We start from the raw sequence: 16,158 nt of genomic DNA on the forward strand, positions 1-16,158 counted from the left end.
TCTCTTCAAGATGGGAGGCCCAGCAAGGACTCTTCTTGGCGGGTTCAGCACCACAACTTCCTCCCTGGAGGTTGGAGGTCGGATGGCTTGGCCAAGCATGAACCCGCTGGACCTGAACCAAACCCTGTCATGGGGGTTAGGGCTTGGTGGCAGTGGTGGAGGCGCCGCAGCCATGAGTGCGGGTCTGGACAATTTCACCCAGGAGTCTGTCAGTAGGTCAGTGATGAAGGAGAAGAACTGGCCTGCGCTGCTCATACTGGTCATCATCGCGCTGACGATCGGTGGCAACATCCTGGTGATCCTGGCAGTGTCGCTGGAGAAGAAGCTCCAAAACGCCACCAACTTCTTCCTGAGGTCACTGGCTGTGGCGGACATGCTCGTAGGCATCCTAGTCATGCCGATATCCCTCATCAACATCCTCTATGGTGAGTTTTGACTATTCTGTTATTTTATAGCAGTATAGCAAGTCATTACTGTGTTTCCATTGGTTTTTTGGGCTCCAAATTTAAATGTTTTTAAGCAACCTATGAGTTGTTTTTTTTCCTCCATCAGCTTTTTAGGCTTCAAACATGGGTGTTTTGTAGCCACCCATTGGTATTTTTTCATCAACTTTAGGCGCTAAACGTGGGTGTTTTGTAGCCGCCCATCAGTACATTTCCATCTGCTTTTAAGGTAAAATAAACTTGAAAGTTTTGTAGTGACCCATAAGCAGATTTCCATTTGTTTTAAAGGCTCCACAGTTGGGAGTTTTGTAGTATTTTTCTATTGACTTTTAGGTTTTAGACATGGGTGGTGTCATTGTTTTTCCTACGACTTCTTAGGCTCCAAATATTGCATTTTGTAGCAAGCAGTCAGCATGGTTAGTGATGTGAAAAGCCATAAACATGTTTTTTTCCTAACGTTAACACAGCATTTTTTGTGCCTAAACATTATCACACATTAACCACAGTGTTTTCCCTAAATAATAATGTGCAAATGTACCATATCCATGGTTTGCAGAAATATTCAATGACAATATTCTCTTGCGATTGGGTTGGAAACATTCAATGGTAAACATAGGAAGCATTTACATTCTGCCCCTGAGTTTGCTCTGTCAGAAACAAGTTTTAAGTAGACAGAAACACAGATATGCATCATTCAGGGACACACTTTTACCCACACAATTGCTGTTCAGTTCAGTAAGAAAACAGACCTGTTACAGGTGCTTTTAAGTTGTGATTTTGTTAATTACAGCTTCCTCCTGAAAAGACAGGTACGTGGCTGCAAATCTCACCCAATATTTAAACAATCTTTGCTGAAGATTTCTACCCCTAGTCTCGGTCACCCACCCAATCACCAGCTGTTGCCAGCACACTGTGACATGTGCCCTGTCATTATTTCAAAACATTTTCCAGTGCAATTGTTGAAATGATTATTACCTCTCTGAGACATCGCTCACTGTTACATTGCAAATGATTTGAGAGCCGGAGAATGCCATCCTGATAATTGCAATATCATACCAGCTATCAGCTGCTGTTCTTGCTTACAATATCTGTGCCAGGATTCTGCATGAACGCCCACATTAGCTTAATAGGATGCCGGGTTGTTATACGGTGGGCTGCCTGTTGAATATCTTTTCCAATGTTGAGTAAAAACATTAAATCAAAGGAAGACTGTTTCATACTGTGTACCTGTAAATATCGCATTTACAGAACTGATCACAGAGCTGATAGTGAGTAAGCAAATCTTTTGTGAATCTGCAGACAAACATGAGCTGGGTCGAGCAGTTTTTGGGTCTAGTAGCTTTGTGGAAAACAAACGTTTTCCACAAAGCTTATTTTCTGCAATAATCCAAAATCCAATCCCGTAGGCTTTTTGACGAGGGAACCAGGGTGAACACACTGTCATCCCTGTACCACTCTATTCTCTGTGGGTGAAAGTGACACCTCTCATACTACATACCTAGTAATTAGATTCATTATGCATATAATACTCATATTACTCATATTCATAAAGTCATCAAAAGTACTGATAAGTGCAGTTTTAAGTGGTCAAAACATCATGGTCCAAACAATGCTTTGCATACAGGACAATCATTTTTATCAATAAGGTCATGTCCCAACATTTTTAGACAAGTATGCATCCAAACTTTCATATTACACATCGTCATTTGACCCATAAATGTTATAAAAATGTTGAGTATAGCAGCTATGACAAACTATTTTAAAGTCTATCTACATTTGAATCTAAATTGAATGCTTATGTCAAAAATATCATTTATTTTCAGCCACCATCATGAGTAGTTAATTTGATGCAGTATTTTTCTATATTCTCTGGGAGTGCACAGGAGCGAGGACATCAGGGCAGAGGATGACAGAGCACACACTGTTCAGCCAAATTTGAATATGTTGACACAGCCATTATCATGACAGGCCGACAAATATGGAAAATAGACGTTTTGGCTCGGTTGGTGCCAAATGATCCGTGATTTGATTTAGATTTTTGTGCATCTGACAGTGACGGTGATGTGAGAAGTCTCCGTGGTTATCAGCCCGTGACACCTGTGGTCATTTTTCCATCTCTCTGAGAAAAGTTTAATTAATTAACTGAGTTTGGGTGCAAACGGTTTGGGCAAATGAGCCAAACTGTGTTGCCTGGAAGGAAAGTGTGTGCCATTTTAACAGTGTGACAGCAGACAAAGACAGATTCAGAAAAGTCAGCACAGATGATATCTTGACAGGCCAAAAATGTATTCAATTTTGGGGGTTTTGAGCACATTGGTTACACTAGTCAGGATTTCCAGACAATGTGCCTTATTTGTGAAGGCTTATCAACACAATGAATTTTACCTGGACCTTTTGCTAAGAGTGGACATCATATTAAATTGCTTGCAAGTATAAAAAGTATTAACACAGCTCTGAACACAAGATGCTCCTGGGGCTTCTTGTCTAACAACATTTATTGGCAATATTTTTCTGAGAATGGTAGAAATAAGATTTAAGGATAAGAAGACAAATGACAACCAAATGGCATTATGTAAAAACTGTGCTGGGTTGCATCATTGGAAATGCAGTAGTGCAAGATTTCGAGCTTAACAGATTTTATGATGTCTCTGTATCTTGATGGCAAAAAGAAATATTTTTACTTATATCTTTAGTGGTATTTATCACTCTGTTTTGGTGTGAGTTGCCGAGTGTGATGTGCCTTCTCTCAAAAATATTGGTATAAGATGACATTCGGCTTGTAGTGCTCCAATTGACAATGAATACTTTTGAAAAACTCAACGTGTCTTTCCACAAATAATGACCAGGTTACTTACAGTAACCCACAGACCATATTGAAACCAGTTAAATATCAGAACTTTTTTCTTTCTACCAAACGACGCCCACCAACAGTATCACTGCACAGAAGGAAGAGTGCATCTACTTACGCTGTAACATTAGCTAGCTCATTTGTGCTCGGTAAGATAGCAGTAGATGCGGCTTCCTCCTGCACAGTGATACAGTTGGTTGGTGTAATTCGGTCAAAGAAAATAGTTCCGACATGAAACTGCTCCCAACAAGCTCTGTGGATTATCTTAAGTAGCCAGGTCATGATTTCTGGAAAGAGACATCGCTGTTGAGTTTTTCAAATAGATTTTTTTTTGCCGCTTTGAGCACCACAAACTGCATACCATCTAGTTCCTTTATATTGGAGAGAAAGCAGACATCTTTACAGCTTTACAATCTAGACTGATCAAAAGTGCTACAGTTAAGAGGGGAAATATGTATTTTTGATTTTGGGGTGAATGAGAGAACGGAAGAAAAACATAATAATGAACAGATTAAGAGATGCTAAAATAAATCTTCCCAAGCTTGAAAGATACAGGTATTGATCTACACGTATGGAAAGAGTACCTACATCAAACATCTATATTCCCTCTTCTTTCTTCTTCTATTTTGCCTTGCAGCTCTTTTGTATCCTCGGCACAACTTGGACAAAGTTACTATATTCATGTCTCTGCTTTGTAGCTGGAATCCTTCAGGAATACTAAACAGGACAGGCAAGGTTGATTGCTGCTTAATGGGCCACGTATGGTCAATGGACACACTCGCACGCTCTCTCTGTGTCTGTCTGTTGGTTCGAGCTGCTGATTGCTCACTGCAGTAATCAATGTCTCGCACAAACAAACAGCAAAACAAAAAAACTGACAAGTCCATCTTTTCTTTTCTCGGTTTCACAAACAGATGCACACACACACACACACACACACACCAGGGAAGATAGACAGTGTGTAATTTAGATACACACCTTCAAAAGAACACTCGTTCCCTGCATACGCACACGGCCTGGATCTATACTTGCAGTGTTATCCATCAGACTGCTACTTGACTGCATTGATCGCCATGGCTGGCTGAGTGATAGACCAGACCCACACACACACACACACACACACACACACACACACACACACATATACACACAGGCACGTCACAGAATGTTCTCACACCATTTAACTTGACGATGATTATGGTGATGATGATGAGGACAATCGTGATAAAACATGATGTGGATGGTAATTTAGCAACTTTTTTTTATCAGTTGTGCACACACACTCGCGTGCACACACATATACACACAGAATCTGCTGTCGCACACACACACACACACACACAGACAGAGCTTTTGGCAAATAAGTTTGAGTTTCTTTAATTGGAATTACCAGAATGATGATTAAATATAATTGGCGGAGTCGAAGCTTCCAAAATAACCAACAGACACACACACACACGCACACACACAGAGGCTGGCTATTTATAATGGCTCCAGAACAAAACAATAATGAAATAAATGTTCTTTGGACATGAAAAATTATTCCAATCATCCCAAACAAATCATGCTTGTCTAATAAATCTCTGCAAATGTCACAATTCCAGTCGACCTCAGCCGAGTTCACGCTGCCATACTGACCTGACTGTGTCTTGCGTTGCATGTCATGTAACACAATGTAATGTCTGTGTGCAGCGTGTAAATGACAGGGGCAGATGATGCTAGAGTGCGAGAAAGATAATAAACCAACTTGTCATTCCCAGGTCGTCAAATACAGATGCTTTGTCACGCATCTCGGATACCTCTGATACCGACGCTCAAGGCGCACTCTTTAGTGCCAATATGAGATGCATCTGGTTTTCTGCTATTTCCAATGTAAACCCATCAGCGGCAATGTTTGACACTCAGGGTAACAGATATAGTATGAAGAGCAAAAAGTCTATGTAGGGAGAAGGTCAGATAGTGGAAGGGTCAAACAAACCGTGACCTTTCACACAGGAGACTGCTGGTTGTGTTCTGTGTTAGCGTCAGCGTCACTTAAATCTCACTGGGTAAGTTTTTTCTTTGCAGAAACATGCATTTTCTATAAACACAAAAGATTATTTTGTAAAATGACACTTAAAGCATATAATCAATTAAAACTATATGTTTCCTATGAACACAGGACTTTCACACAGGAGACTGCTGTTTGTCTCCTTTGTTTAACCAAGAGTCAATGTTACTTTAATTTAACTAAGTAGTTTTGGTGCAGAAACCTATATGTTTCCTGTGACCACAGAAAGTTATTTTTTAAAGATTATTTTTCACAAGGATTTTTTCCCTTTATTGATAGGATAGCTGTAGAATGACAGGAAATGTGGGAGAGAGAAGGGGGAATTAGACGCAGCAAAGGGCCACAGGCTGGAATCGAAACGAGGCCTCTGCATATGAGGCACACACTTTAGCAGGTGAGCTAGAGGCCGCCCCACAAAGAAATATTTTGAAAAGACAGTGTATGCATTTGACACATCCAAAACTGATGCTTGAGGGATATGTAGATTTTTAAAGCATAGGACCACAGACAAAGCTGCTGCATTTGAAGAGATGGAAGTAAAAATGTGTTAAACAAACACAAACATGCACAACACCCCCCCCCCCCCAACTTTGTTACTGTGTAACAACATGACCTGAATTCTTTGCTCCATAATTACCATGGCTGGTGGAGGGCCTTGTCAAGTGGATGTACATTTATTGTTTTTAGGCTATTGCTGAAAGGACTTATGTTGTTGCTTTGGGAGGACAGTTTCTTTAAACTAAATGAAGCCAGGAAGTCTTTCCTTTTGAGGGTGTTCATACAGCATGTAGCTTAATTTCAAATGCAGACTGTATTCTAAGAGACAGGGCATGTGGGCAAGGTGTTAGCTTTAAAATATTCAGCTCATTAAGTGGATTTCTGCTGCTTCACTTCGCAGAAAAACTAACTTGTAAAACCCAATTCATTTTGAATCCTGCATGAAGATTCTGCTGCTGCAAAGTGGTATTTTCCTTTGCGACACTCCAGCATTTCTCTCTCACAGACAAAAAAAGAAAAATTGCAGTTTGATCTCCCATAATAACGAGGTGTCTAGAAAATAAGTTTTATTGTGCGGCAATGTCTTAACTTTCCATATCTGTTTGTATTATTCACACTAATCTGACATCTTCCATTCATTCAATATGTGGCCATAAAGGGAGAGGGATTAGATAACATTTTCAAATGAAAGAAATTATATTTATTTGGCTTCTTTCCTCCCTTGGCTTTTTGTTCTCATGGCGATAAAACAAAGAAGTGGTAATTAAACACTGGTAATATATGAGGAGAGTGAGGAAAACAGTAGATTTTTGACATTAAAAAAAAACTGGACAAAAAATATATATATCACCTTGAGTCTTACCACCAAATATAAAGTAAACAAATATCTATGAATATTTAATATAAAGGGAAAAAAACAGAAGAGAAAAGGACAATATGGAAAAGTGAAGAAGAAAATGAGGTGCAACAATAGCTGCAGAGAGGGAGATGAGATCTCATAGACTCAATTAGACCTGGAGTAGATCTCACACACACAGGAACACAGCCTTAAAGTATACGACCTTCAAGGCCAACTCAATCAAAGTTATCGCTTACGGCTATCTCTTTGCATGGGGCTCAAATTGGAAACACTCGCTGACAATGCGCACATGTAAAAAAAACATCCACACACATTGAAGCTGGACTTCTTTCCTTTGACAGCAAATTAATATGAGTTGTGTCATCGCTGCTTTAATGAATTAGAAAGAGGAATGAGAGAGGCTTTAATATGAAATACAACGAGAGAGAAATGGATCATTTAGTGGGAATAGTGCAGTAAATTGAACATTGCTCAGGTCGGTGGCTCGCTGCCACTTACCCTCGAACATATTAGAGCAACCTGGACTCATATAACATCACAGAGGACACCTTTTATAATGTAAAATCAAGGTTAAAGTTGCTCACCTGGCATTGATTAAAGCTCTAAAACTCACCTTTGTTAATCAAAATGATATATTTAGAGGATTTTTTATGCCTCCCCACCTTGATAGCCGAGGCTGGAGTTGTTTTCAGGTTATCAGTTTGAAGTTTGGCACAAACATCGACTTGCAGTCAAGTATGAACCGAATTGATTTTGGTGATCACAGGTCAAGGTCACTGTGACCTTGTCTGTCTTATTCTTGTGAGTGGGATATCTCAGCAACACCTTAAGGATTTTTTTTTTAAATTTGGCACAAACATCCATCTTGAGTCAAGAATGAACTGATTAGAATTTGGCAGGCAAAGGTCAAGGTCTCTGTGACCTTGCATCTGTGTTATTCTCTTGAGCACAATGAATCAAGAGAACCTTAGGGATTTCTCCAAATTTGGCACAATCGTCCACTTGAACTTAAGGGTGGACTGATTAGATTTTGGTGGTCAAAGGTCAAAGTCACTGTGACCTCATCTGTCACATTCTTGTGAATGTGATATCTGAGAAACTTCTCTGATATTTGTTTTACAAGATGACAGATTGCTTCCTTAGATATGTGACCTATGAAACCCTGGCTGTCTGAATCCGTATTTTTGAGACTGTCTTAGTAAATCATATTTCCAAAGTGGTAATGCTAAGCCATGATGTTGACTGCTTATTTTGCTCATGTTATGTCTTCTGGGGCGGCTGTAGCTCAGTCCATGGGGACTTGGCTTTGGAACTGGAGGGTCGCAGGTTTAAGTCCCCATATGGGCCAAGCTGGGGAGCTGCCAGTTCACCTCATAGGCACTGATGAGGTGCCAAACCCCTAAACTGCTCAATCCATTCACGGCATACCCTGCATTAACTCCTCTTTGCATGTGTGTACTGTATGTGAAGGGAAGAATTCTTAAAAGGATACATTTCCACTGCCAATTGCCTGAATAGCTGTGTATATAAAAAATAATAATAAATTGATTTAACTTATAGAAACACCATATGGACTTGTTAACAAGGTTTAAATCTGATTTGTATTTGAGGGAGTCTTTAATAATCCTCCATGATTCATAAAACTCTACATTACAGTGTGAAGTTTCCTGCAAGGATTTCCTCATCGTGCTCTGGCTTATTAGCATTTCCAGCTGCTGCATTATGCATCAAATTCATATTTTTTGCAGTCCAGTCTCCCTCGGAATTACATTCATATTAGAGAAGTCAGACAGCGTACATTCAGTGGTAACATTCAGGGCCAGAACAGGATGTGGTGTGCCGTCATGTAGCTATGTGCAGGAGGCCATTAAAGGAGGGGATGAGGGAGGCACATTTAAATGACTTAAATGTGCCCACTTAACCTGCCATCCCGCTCTATCTCCACCAGTCATCACCAAAAGTCGGACTGTGGTCCACGTCTGAACCCAGGCAGTTATCCCAGACCTTGACCTGTGACTGATTAATTATTGGGAATTACTATATTTTCACGGAGCGCCTCTATTTAAATTGGCATTTGTAGTTCTGGTTTAGCGAACATGAAACTAACAGCTTATTTGCATGTGTAAAATCGTCCCACGTGATGCTCCTTAGCCAATCAGATCTTTGCATTCTGAGAGGCAGATTGAGTCAGTGAGTGAAAAACATATATAGAGAGATTTTGGCGTCAAAATGGGCATTGATTTTAAACGTGATAAACAGAAGAAATTTGCTTTTTAATGTAGTTTTTATTAGCGGAGGCTTTTATCCAAGGTTAAGTTTAATCTTGTAATGATTTGGAGCGCCCCGTTCATGCATGTGTCACAACCTGTTTGGATTACTGTAATGCACTTTAGATTGGCGTCAGCCAGGCCTCTCTCTCACGCTGACAGTTGGTCCAAAATGCTGCCGCTTGTCTTTAAACAGGAAACAGGGACACGTAAGCGAAAGCACATTTCCCTCATTCTGACCTCCCTCCACTGGCTCCCTTGTACATTTTAGGATTCATTTTAAGATTTTATTGTTTCCTCTTAAAGCTTTAACTGGGTTAGCTCCACCAAACATCTCTGACCTTCAACAAACTTATGCCCCTTTGAGGCCATCAGGGTCCACTGACCAGTTGCATCTTTTCATCCTTAAGACAAGTCTGAAGACAAAGGGCAACTGAGCTTTCTCAGGTAGAGCCCTCAAACTTATGTTAGGATGGCCCCCACAATGTCTGTTTTTAAATTATGTCATCAAACTCATTTACACTCCTTTGCTTTTAACCCAGAATAGGAGTTGGCATTATTGTTTCTTTTTTGTGAGTTTGTGACTTTGCTATTTATTGACAGTCTGACAAATTAGTCAGAAAAAAAGGAATTTCACATGACTTGTTCTAGTGAGAGAAAAGCAGTATGTCTTATATCAGTAGGCGATTTGAGGGGAGATGACGGGGGATACCATCCCCTTGTTAGCAGAATGATCAAAATGCATGACCCTTGTTAACCTGCCATTCCCCCTCTCCATCCCCTTCGAGCAGGGAGTGTGCAAGGGCCGAAGGTTGTCTAGTTGAATATATTAGTCTGGTCTGCCTGACTAATCAATGTTTTATTTGACTGAGGTTTGTGCCGGTCAGAGTGTTTGGCCTCGATCATGTCTCTGAAATATCAGTTTCCTAATACTGATAAATCCATGGTGCTGTCCATGGTGCTGAAATAGCCAACGGATTTGTAATTCAAATCCCTCCAGCTTTCTTCATACACAAAAGCCTAGTTTACTGATCATAACTGCAGTCTTTCCTTAGCTTTATCTATAGTGATGTTACAATGCACAGATATTGTAAAGAAAAATGTAAAAAGTAATTCTAAAAAACCTGGCCTTAAGTATAATCTGTGGTTTCCAGAATGACTTTAAATTTTATCATCTTTTTGGATACTGCTGTTCACTTTGTGAACATAGAGATTGTTAAAGTTGTCCATGAGCTACAACGACAATTTTGATAGCAATTCAGTTTAAATAGCAGAAAGCATGAAAATATCTTCTCAAAACCAAAAAATCAAAGTAAAAATGTTTAAAAATTACAAAATCAACAAGTGTAAATTGCGGTCCATATACATGTAGGAATATAGTTTTGTTTTATATGTATTTTTGTTTGTTTTTATGTTTTGTTCTGGGTGGGCCTTTTTAGAATTATTTATTATTGTTTTATCTTATGATTTTTTTATCTCTCTCTATATTTACATGAGACATTTGATTTGATGACCATAGGTGACATTTTGTGGAAAAAAGTGTTTTTTTAAATATTGAGAAAAAAAATGACAAAATCTTCTAGAACAGTTCTTTTCTCCTGTCTCTAAGATATTCTCTCTCGAGGTTACCCTGTCCACATTCATAACGAAATGAAATATGATAAAGAACATCATTAGAAAGTGATCGCACCCCTCCTATTTCCAGCTGTGTCAGCTTTCTAAAGAGGGCATATACTGCGATGTCTGTCTCTCTGTGTCTTTCAACGCCTGCAGCTATTTATATGAACAGTCCTTTCTTCACAGAGGACAAGACCTGCAGCCACATACATACACACACACACACACACACACTCTCCTTAATTTCATCTCTGATTTGCAGGTTGAGCAGCACGTATGTGATGCATGCAGAGTGAATCACGCGCTTGCTTGTGTGTGTGCGCTGAGTGGGAGGCAGCTTGCATAACTTTTCAGAGGTCAAACACTTATTGGGGGCACTGCATGACACACACTCACACACAAGGTGTTACTCAGCTGGCTCGCGGGTGTGTTGGATTTTGTGGTAAATACACTGAAAGACTCAAGTCTGCAGTTAAACACTGTTTATGAAATACTTGACAGCATTTTGAGGTCATTTTGTTTCTTTATGAAGATGTGTTTTCAGTTCAACCAGTGTGATATTAGGATTCAAACATACAAACAAATCAGATATTAAAGGTCCACTGTGTAGGATTTAGGGGCATCTATTGGGAGGAATGGAATAAAATGTTCCTTGCTATGTTTTTTCATTAGTCTAAAATCATCTGAAACTCAATTTTTTGGATACCTTGGAATGAGGTGTTTGTATCTACATTTGGAGCAGTTTGTCTTTCAAGGAATTGCCCATGTTGTTTCTACAATAGCCCAGATGGACAATCCAAACATTATCTCCGGAAAGGGTCAGTTGTGTTTTTATGTCGGCCACCATCATTTTCCTACATGCTTGGCACACAGGAGAAGTTTTTTCGTTCTCCAACCTCAATGCTAGATGCCACTAAATGCTTCTCGCTGGACCATGTCTCCAAGTTTGGAGTAACACTGCTCTTAAATCTATAAATAGCAGGGATTGTTTTGAATAGACTTTTTTTCATGTTATATACTATTAAAGCTGAATTGCTTGGTCCCTCCAGGATTTTACGGGCTGTTTTTGTGACTGTTGCAGCCTGAAGTGCCTGATTTTGCAGCAGCTTTTCTAAAAAGTTGTGATGAAAGTTACAATATTTTTAGGCATCGTTTTATATAAAGAGTTGGGGTTTTTTATTACAATTACATAGGATGCACATCATGCTACAGTGCATTATCAGAGCCAGTATTGGTGTAAAACGAAGCAGATAATTTAAAAAATTTTACCTTGTCCAAGGTTTTCTTTGACACAGCCTGTAAGTCAGAGCAGTCAGAAAGATTTAGAAACAGGGAAGTCGATGATTGTAAAGACAGTGATCTTACAGGGAGGCGACATTACAGATGAGCGAGTGAGAGCGCTGTGCGCCTCACAGCTTCATCATCAGGTGAGAGAGAGTCCAGTGTGCCTCCAACAGCTTGACAGCAGTTGTGACATTAACAGTTTGTAAAGTTGTAAAGTTCCAACAGTTAGTCACTACAATAAAATGTGTCAAGTGTTCTAAAGTGGTCTCACACGTTTGCGTTTGACACCGAGATGGCTCAGTTCAGTGGTTAAACCTGCTAATAATCATTGTGTAAAATTTGCCTCGTGCTGCTTACGGTTCTCCCTGTCAGTGTGTGTGTGACAGGCACAGCAGTGTCATGATAAACAAAGAGAGGTCGAGAAAGAGAGGAGCTGAGCAATCAGTGCGCTGTGCGCAGCTGTTCAATGAAATGAATCAAATTTGTTGTAAAGTTGTCCTGATAAAAACTGCAAGGCTGTGGATAACGCAAAATCGGGAGACTGATTGCTTTTAAAATTACCTTTCTATCTCCTTGAGATATTGCTCTTGGACCACTTTAGCAATCTCTATGTTCAGAGAACAAATAGATCCAAAACGGTAAAATTTGAAGCCATTCTTGAAAAACAGAAAAAATTCAAGGCTGAGCTTTTAGAATTTTTTTTTTTTCTGTTTTATCTGTGCATGGCAACTTTTCTATGGATCAGACTACAGAAATATTTTGAATCATACTCCTGCTGCAACATTTCCAGCTGTCTTGTGAAGCTTTAATTTGTCATGGTAGAAAGTGTCGCTTTTCTTTCTTTACTGTCATTCGCAGCTGCAATGATGGTTAAAGGTCAAACAGAGGGTGGATGTAGTTACGGCACAGACAGTATGAGGAAAAAGGTGTATTTTGAACAATAAATAAAAATGTTGTTGTGGAAACCTTAAAATTAGCATAAGAGGTTCCCTTTAAATATGCTCTTCTCCTTCGATTACCTTTCCCTCTGGTGGGTAAAATAATATCATTTTAGCCTGCTTAGCGGCCAACTCTCCAAGCAAGCTCTTTAATTTACCCAGTTTAAGGAAAGGTTAACCTGTTGATTTAATTCTCTGCCAAAATGCTCCCAGTTGTATTTCTGTTAGTTACATCAGCTTCTGTACCATCGTCCCAGTCGGCACACTGGCCGAGCGCTGAGATAATTGAGGCTGATTTTATTCCCCATGACCAAAACTGTTCCCCCTGCAGAGCAGTGAGCCAAGATGCTGACTCACTACCAGCTCAACACGGTATCACAGTATGTCTGGCTGTGACCTTTGACCTCCATGTAGAGGGGCAGGGAAAAGAGGTATTGCGCCGTCGGGTACCAACAGAGAGTCACCAAAAAATGACAAATCTTTGTTAGCTTCACAAACTGTGAAATTTATTTAATAACATTTCTCTTAAAGCTGATGAACAAGTATGACACTCACTGCGGTTCCTGAACTGAGTCAACAGATCTAAATTTGACTCAGTTCAGGAACCGCAGTGAGTGTCGTACTTGTTCATCAGCTTTAAGAAAAATGTTATCTTTTAACCTGAAAGGGACAGTTCAGTCACAAAAAATACACATTTTTCCTCTTACCAGTAGTGCTTTTTATCAATGTTGATTGTTGTGTTGTGAGTTCTCTTCGGCCGATCTCTTCAGCACTCTGCAACTCACGTCAAAACAATTTAAATTTATAAATATTACTACAGGTAAGGGAAAAAAACATCTATTTCTGATTTTTTGGGGAAACTATTGCTTTAAGTCTTTGGTTGACAACTGAAAAACATGTACAGACTGATTTAATGACTCCCATTTTCCCAGTGTGGGTGCAGACTTGTGCCACATTAATCTTTATCATTATAATCAGCCTCAATCAGCATTGTGTTTCATTATTTCCATTTTACTCTTTTGAAAGAATCAGCAGGTTGCACCAAAATTTGAGACTTTCAAAAAGAGCAAACTTTAAGCAACTTCACACAAACACACACAAACCTTCCAAACAGCCCTCCCTTGAAAAACGTCTGTATAAGTTGTGTGTGAAAGCTGCTTATGACCCATTTGTGCTATTAAGTTAACTCTTGTGGCCATAGCAATTATGACAGAAGCAAAACCAGGGAAGTCAGGTGACATAGTATAAAGAGCAACACAGTCTATTTAGGTTGGAAGTCAGGATGGATCGATGGATTGGTCAAAAAGCACAAGACTTTCACCCAGGAGGCCGCTGATTGTATCTAATGCAAAAACAAAAGTTAACACTGAGTTGTTTCTACCTTTGAAACCTGGAGTGACATAACTTTTCTTGTGCTGCATTCAGACACCTTTCACAAGAGTTTAAACCTTTGAACCCTGAGCAAATTGGTTTGTTTTCATTTGAAAACATGAGAGAAAGGCACAAAGTAACTTACCAGGAAATGTTTTTCATATTTAGTAGATTTAGAAAATAGTTTTTTAAAAAGCTTGAGAAAAATATTCAGAAAACTGTATTTATAATTACATGTAAAATTATGTTGCAATCATTATTATTTATAAGCACTATTTTCAAATCATTTCCTTGTTCGTTTTTACCTTTTCTTTTTTTTTTTTTTTTTACTTTTTTGCAGATTTTTACTAATTTCTTTCTTGCTATTTCTTATGGGGGTCTAATGATCTTAATCATGATTATCAGAGTAATACTTGTAAATGTTATAATCAAACTATTGCTTTACCCTGATTACTCATGGGAGCTGGGGAATTTAGTGCCTGTAAAGTGTGCTACACTTTGATGAACTCTAATTAATTAAGTTTAGTCGACCTGCATCTTAAGCCTTCACACTCGGCTGACCGTGATGACTTTCACTTAGCGTGGCCCTCCAAACAGATTAAACACATCTGCATCACTGCTTATCAGCTGCGTATCAAAAGAGATATATCATCAGCAATAAAACATTGTCCCTCAACCCTTAATTTTTTGCCTTTTGTCACCTCTTTACTCCCTCCAGACTACGCCTGGCCTCTCCCCAGCGCCCTGTGTCCGATCTGGATCTACCTGGACGTTCTGTTCTCCACCGCCTCCATCATGCACCTGTGTGCCATCTCTCTGGACCGGTACGTCGCCATCCGCAACCCAATAGAGCACAGCCGCTTCAACTCCAGAACCAAAGCCATGATGAAGATCGCCGCCGTCTGGACCATTTCTATAGGTCAGAATACATTTTATTTTACTGTTTCATGTGTTAAAAGATTTTGCCGGTTCTATCTGCATTTGGAGCAGTTTTGAAACATTTAGCTTCAAAGTTTTGCATTCCAAATAAGAATAATGATATGAACCTTTTTTTTCTACATAAAAAGTCCAAAACTGAATATATCTTAAAGTAACACCTTGCATAATGTTAATAAGATATCACAGAATAAGACTGCACATAAGCATACTCAACTAGTTTACACTGAATCCATTATGGCCAGATTTGCAGAGACACTTTCAAGAGAAAGAAGCATATTGATTTCAGAGGTAGTCATGACCTTTTCTCTGACAGTCACATCGTGCCACATTGTCACTAAAAATGTCCTCTATTTTTAAATTTGCAGTAATTCATAAAATCAGCTAAAAATAGACACAAACACCTGATTTTTTGTCTATTTGAAACATGATGGAGGCTTAAAGAGTCAGTTCATCCAAATCACAAAAAGACATTTCTTGTTTGTTTGATTTTTTCAACTATTTTGGAATCTAGCTATGCAGATGATGCTTTTCTTAAAGGTTGTTGGTAACTATAACTTAAAAATGTGTCACCTAAAAACATTTCCATTTTTATTCTGGATAATCTAGCAACTACTTTTTGAACTACTACTATATTTTTTCTTTTACCAGTAAACCTGTGTTCGGAAAATTGGAGTACTGAAGAACAGCTTTAATTTACTTCTTTTAAAAGATCAAATTTGTATTTTTTGAGCACTTTTTTACCTCTACTAATAACTTCATGGCCAGTTGCTCTCAGTTGGAATTTATTAGTCTCTGGGCAGTTTTTTTAATTAATTAAGGCAATGAGAATGGGTCTCATTCATGCAAAGCTTTTGAATTGAGATACCTGTGAAGATGTTTTATCGTCAGATTTGAAGCTTTTACAGACTTTTTCTTAGTAACTTAAAGAACAGAAAAGAGATTGAAGTTGTTCACAGTGAGGTTTTAGGATTGTTCAGATTGACCAGCATATTATTTTGGAAAGCTGATCAATTTTTATCTGTAAATTTTGTTGTTTTTAAGCAA

The 16,158-nt window shown here is 39.0% G+C and overlaps 1 protein-coding gene across 1 annotated transcript in view; it reads left to right on the plus strand.

The window, feature by feature from the left end:
- The first annotated feature begins 223 nt into the window (after positions 1-223).
- htr2cl1 (5-hydroxytryptamine (serotonin) receptor 2C, G protein-coupled-like 1) overlaps positions 224-16,158 on the plus strand; it is a 31,973-nt gene continuing 16,038 nt past the window's right edge. The window contains exons 1-2 of the mRNA XM_042512686.1: positions 224-425; positions 14,894-15,094. Of these exons, the coding sequence (XP_042368620.1) occupies positions 224-425; positions 14,894-15,094 (403 nt within the window). The remainder of the gene's footprint in view (positions 426-14,893; positions 15,095-16,158) is intronic.

This window comes from Plectropomus leopardus, chromosome 23, assembly GCF_008729295.1.
Source record: "Plectropomus leopardus isolate mb chromosome 23, YSFRI_Pleo_2.0, whole genome shotgun sequence".
In the NCBI taxonomy this organism is placed as follows: domain Eukaryota; kingdom Metazoa; phylum Chordata; class Actinopteri; order Perciformes; family Serranidae; genus Plectropomus; species Plectropomus leopardus.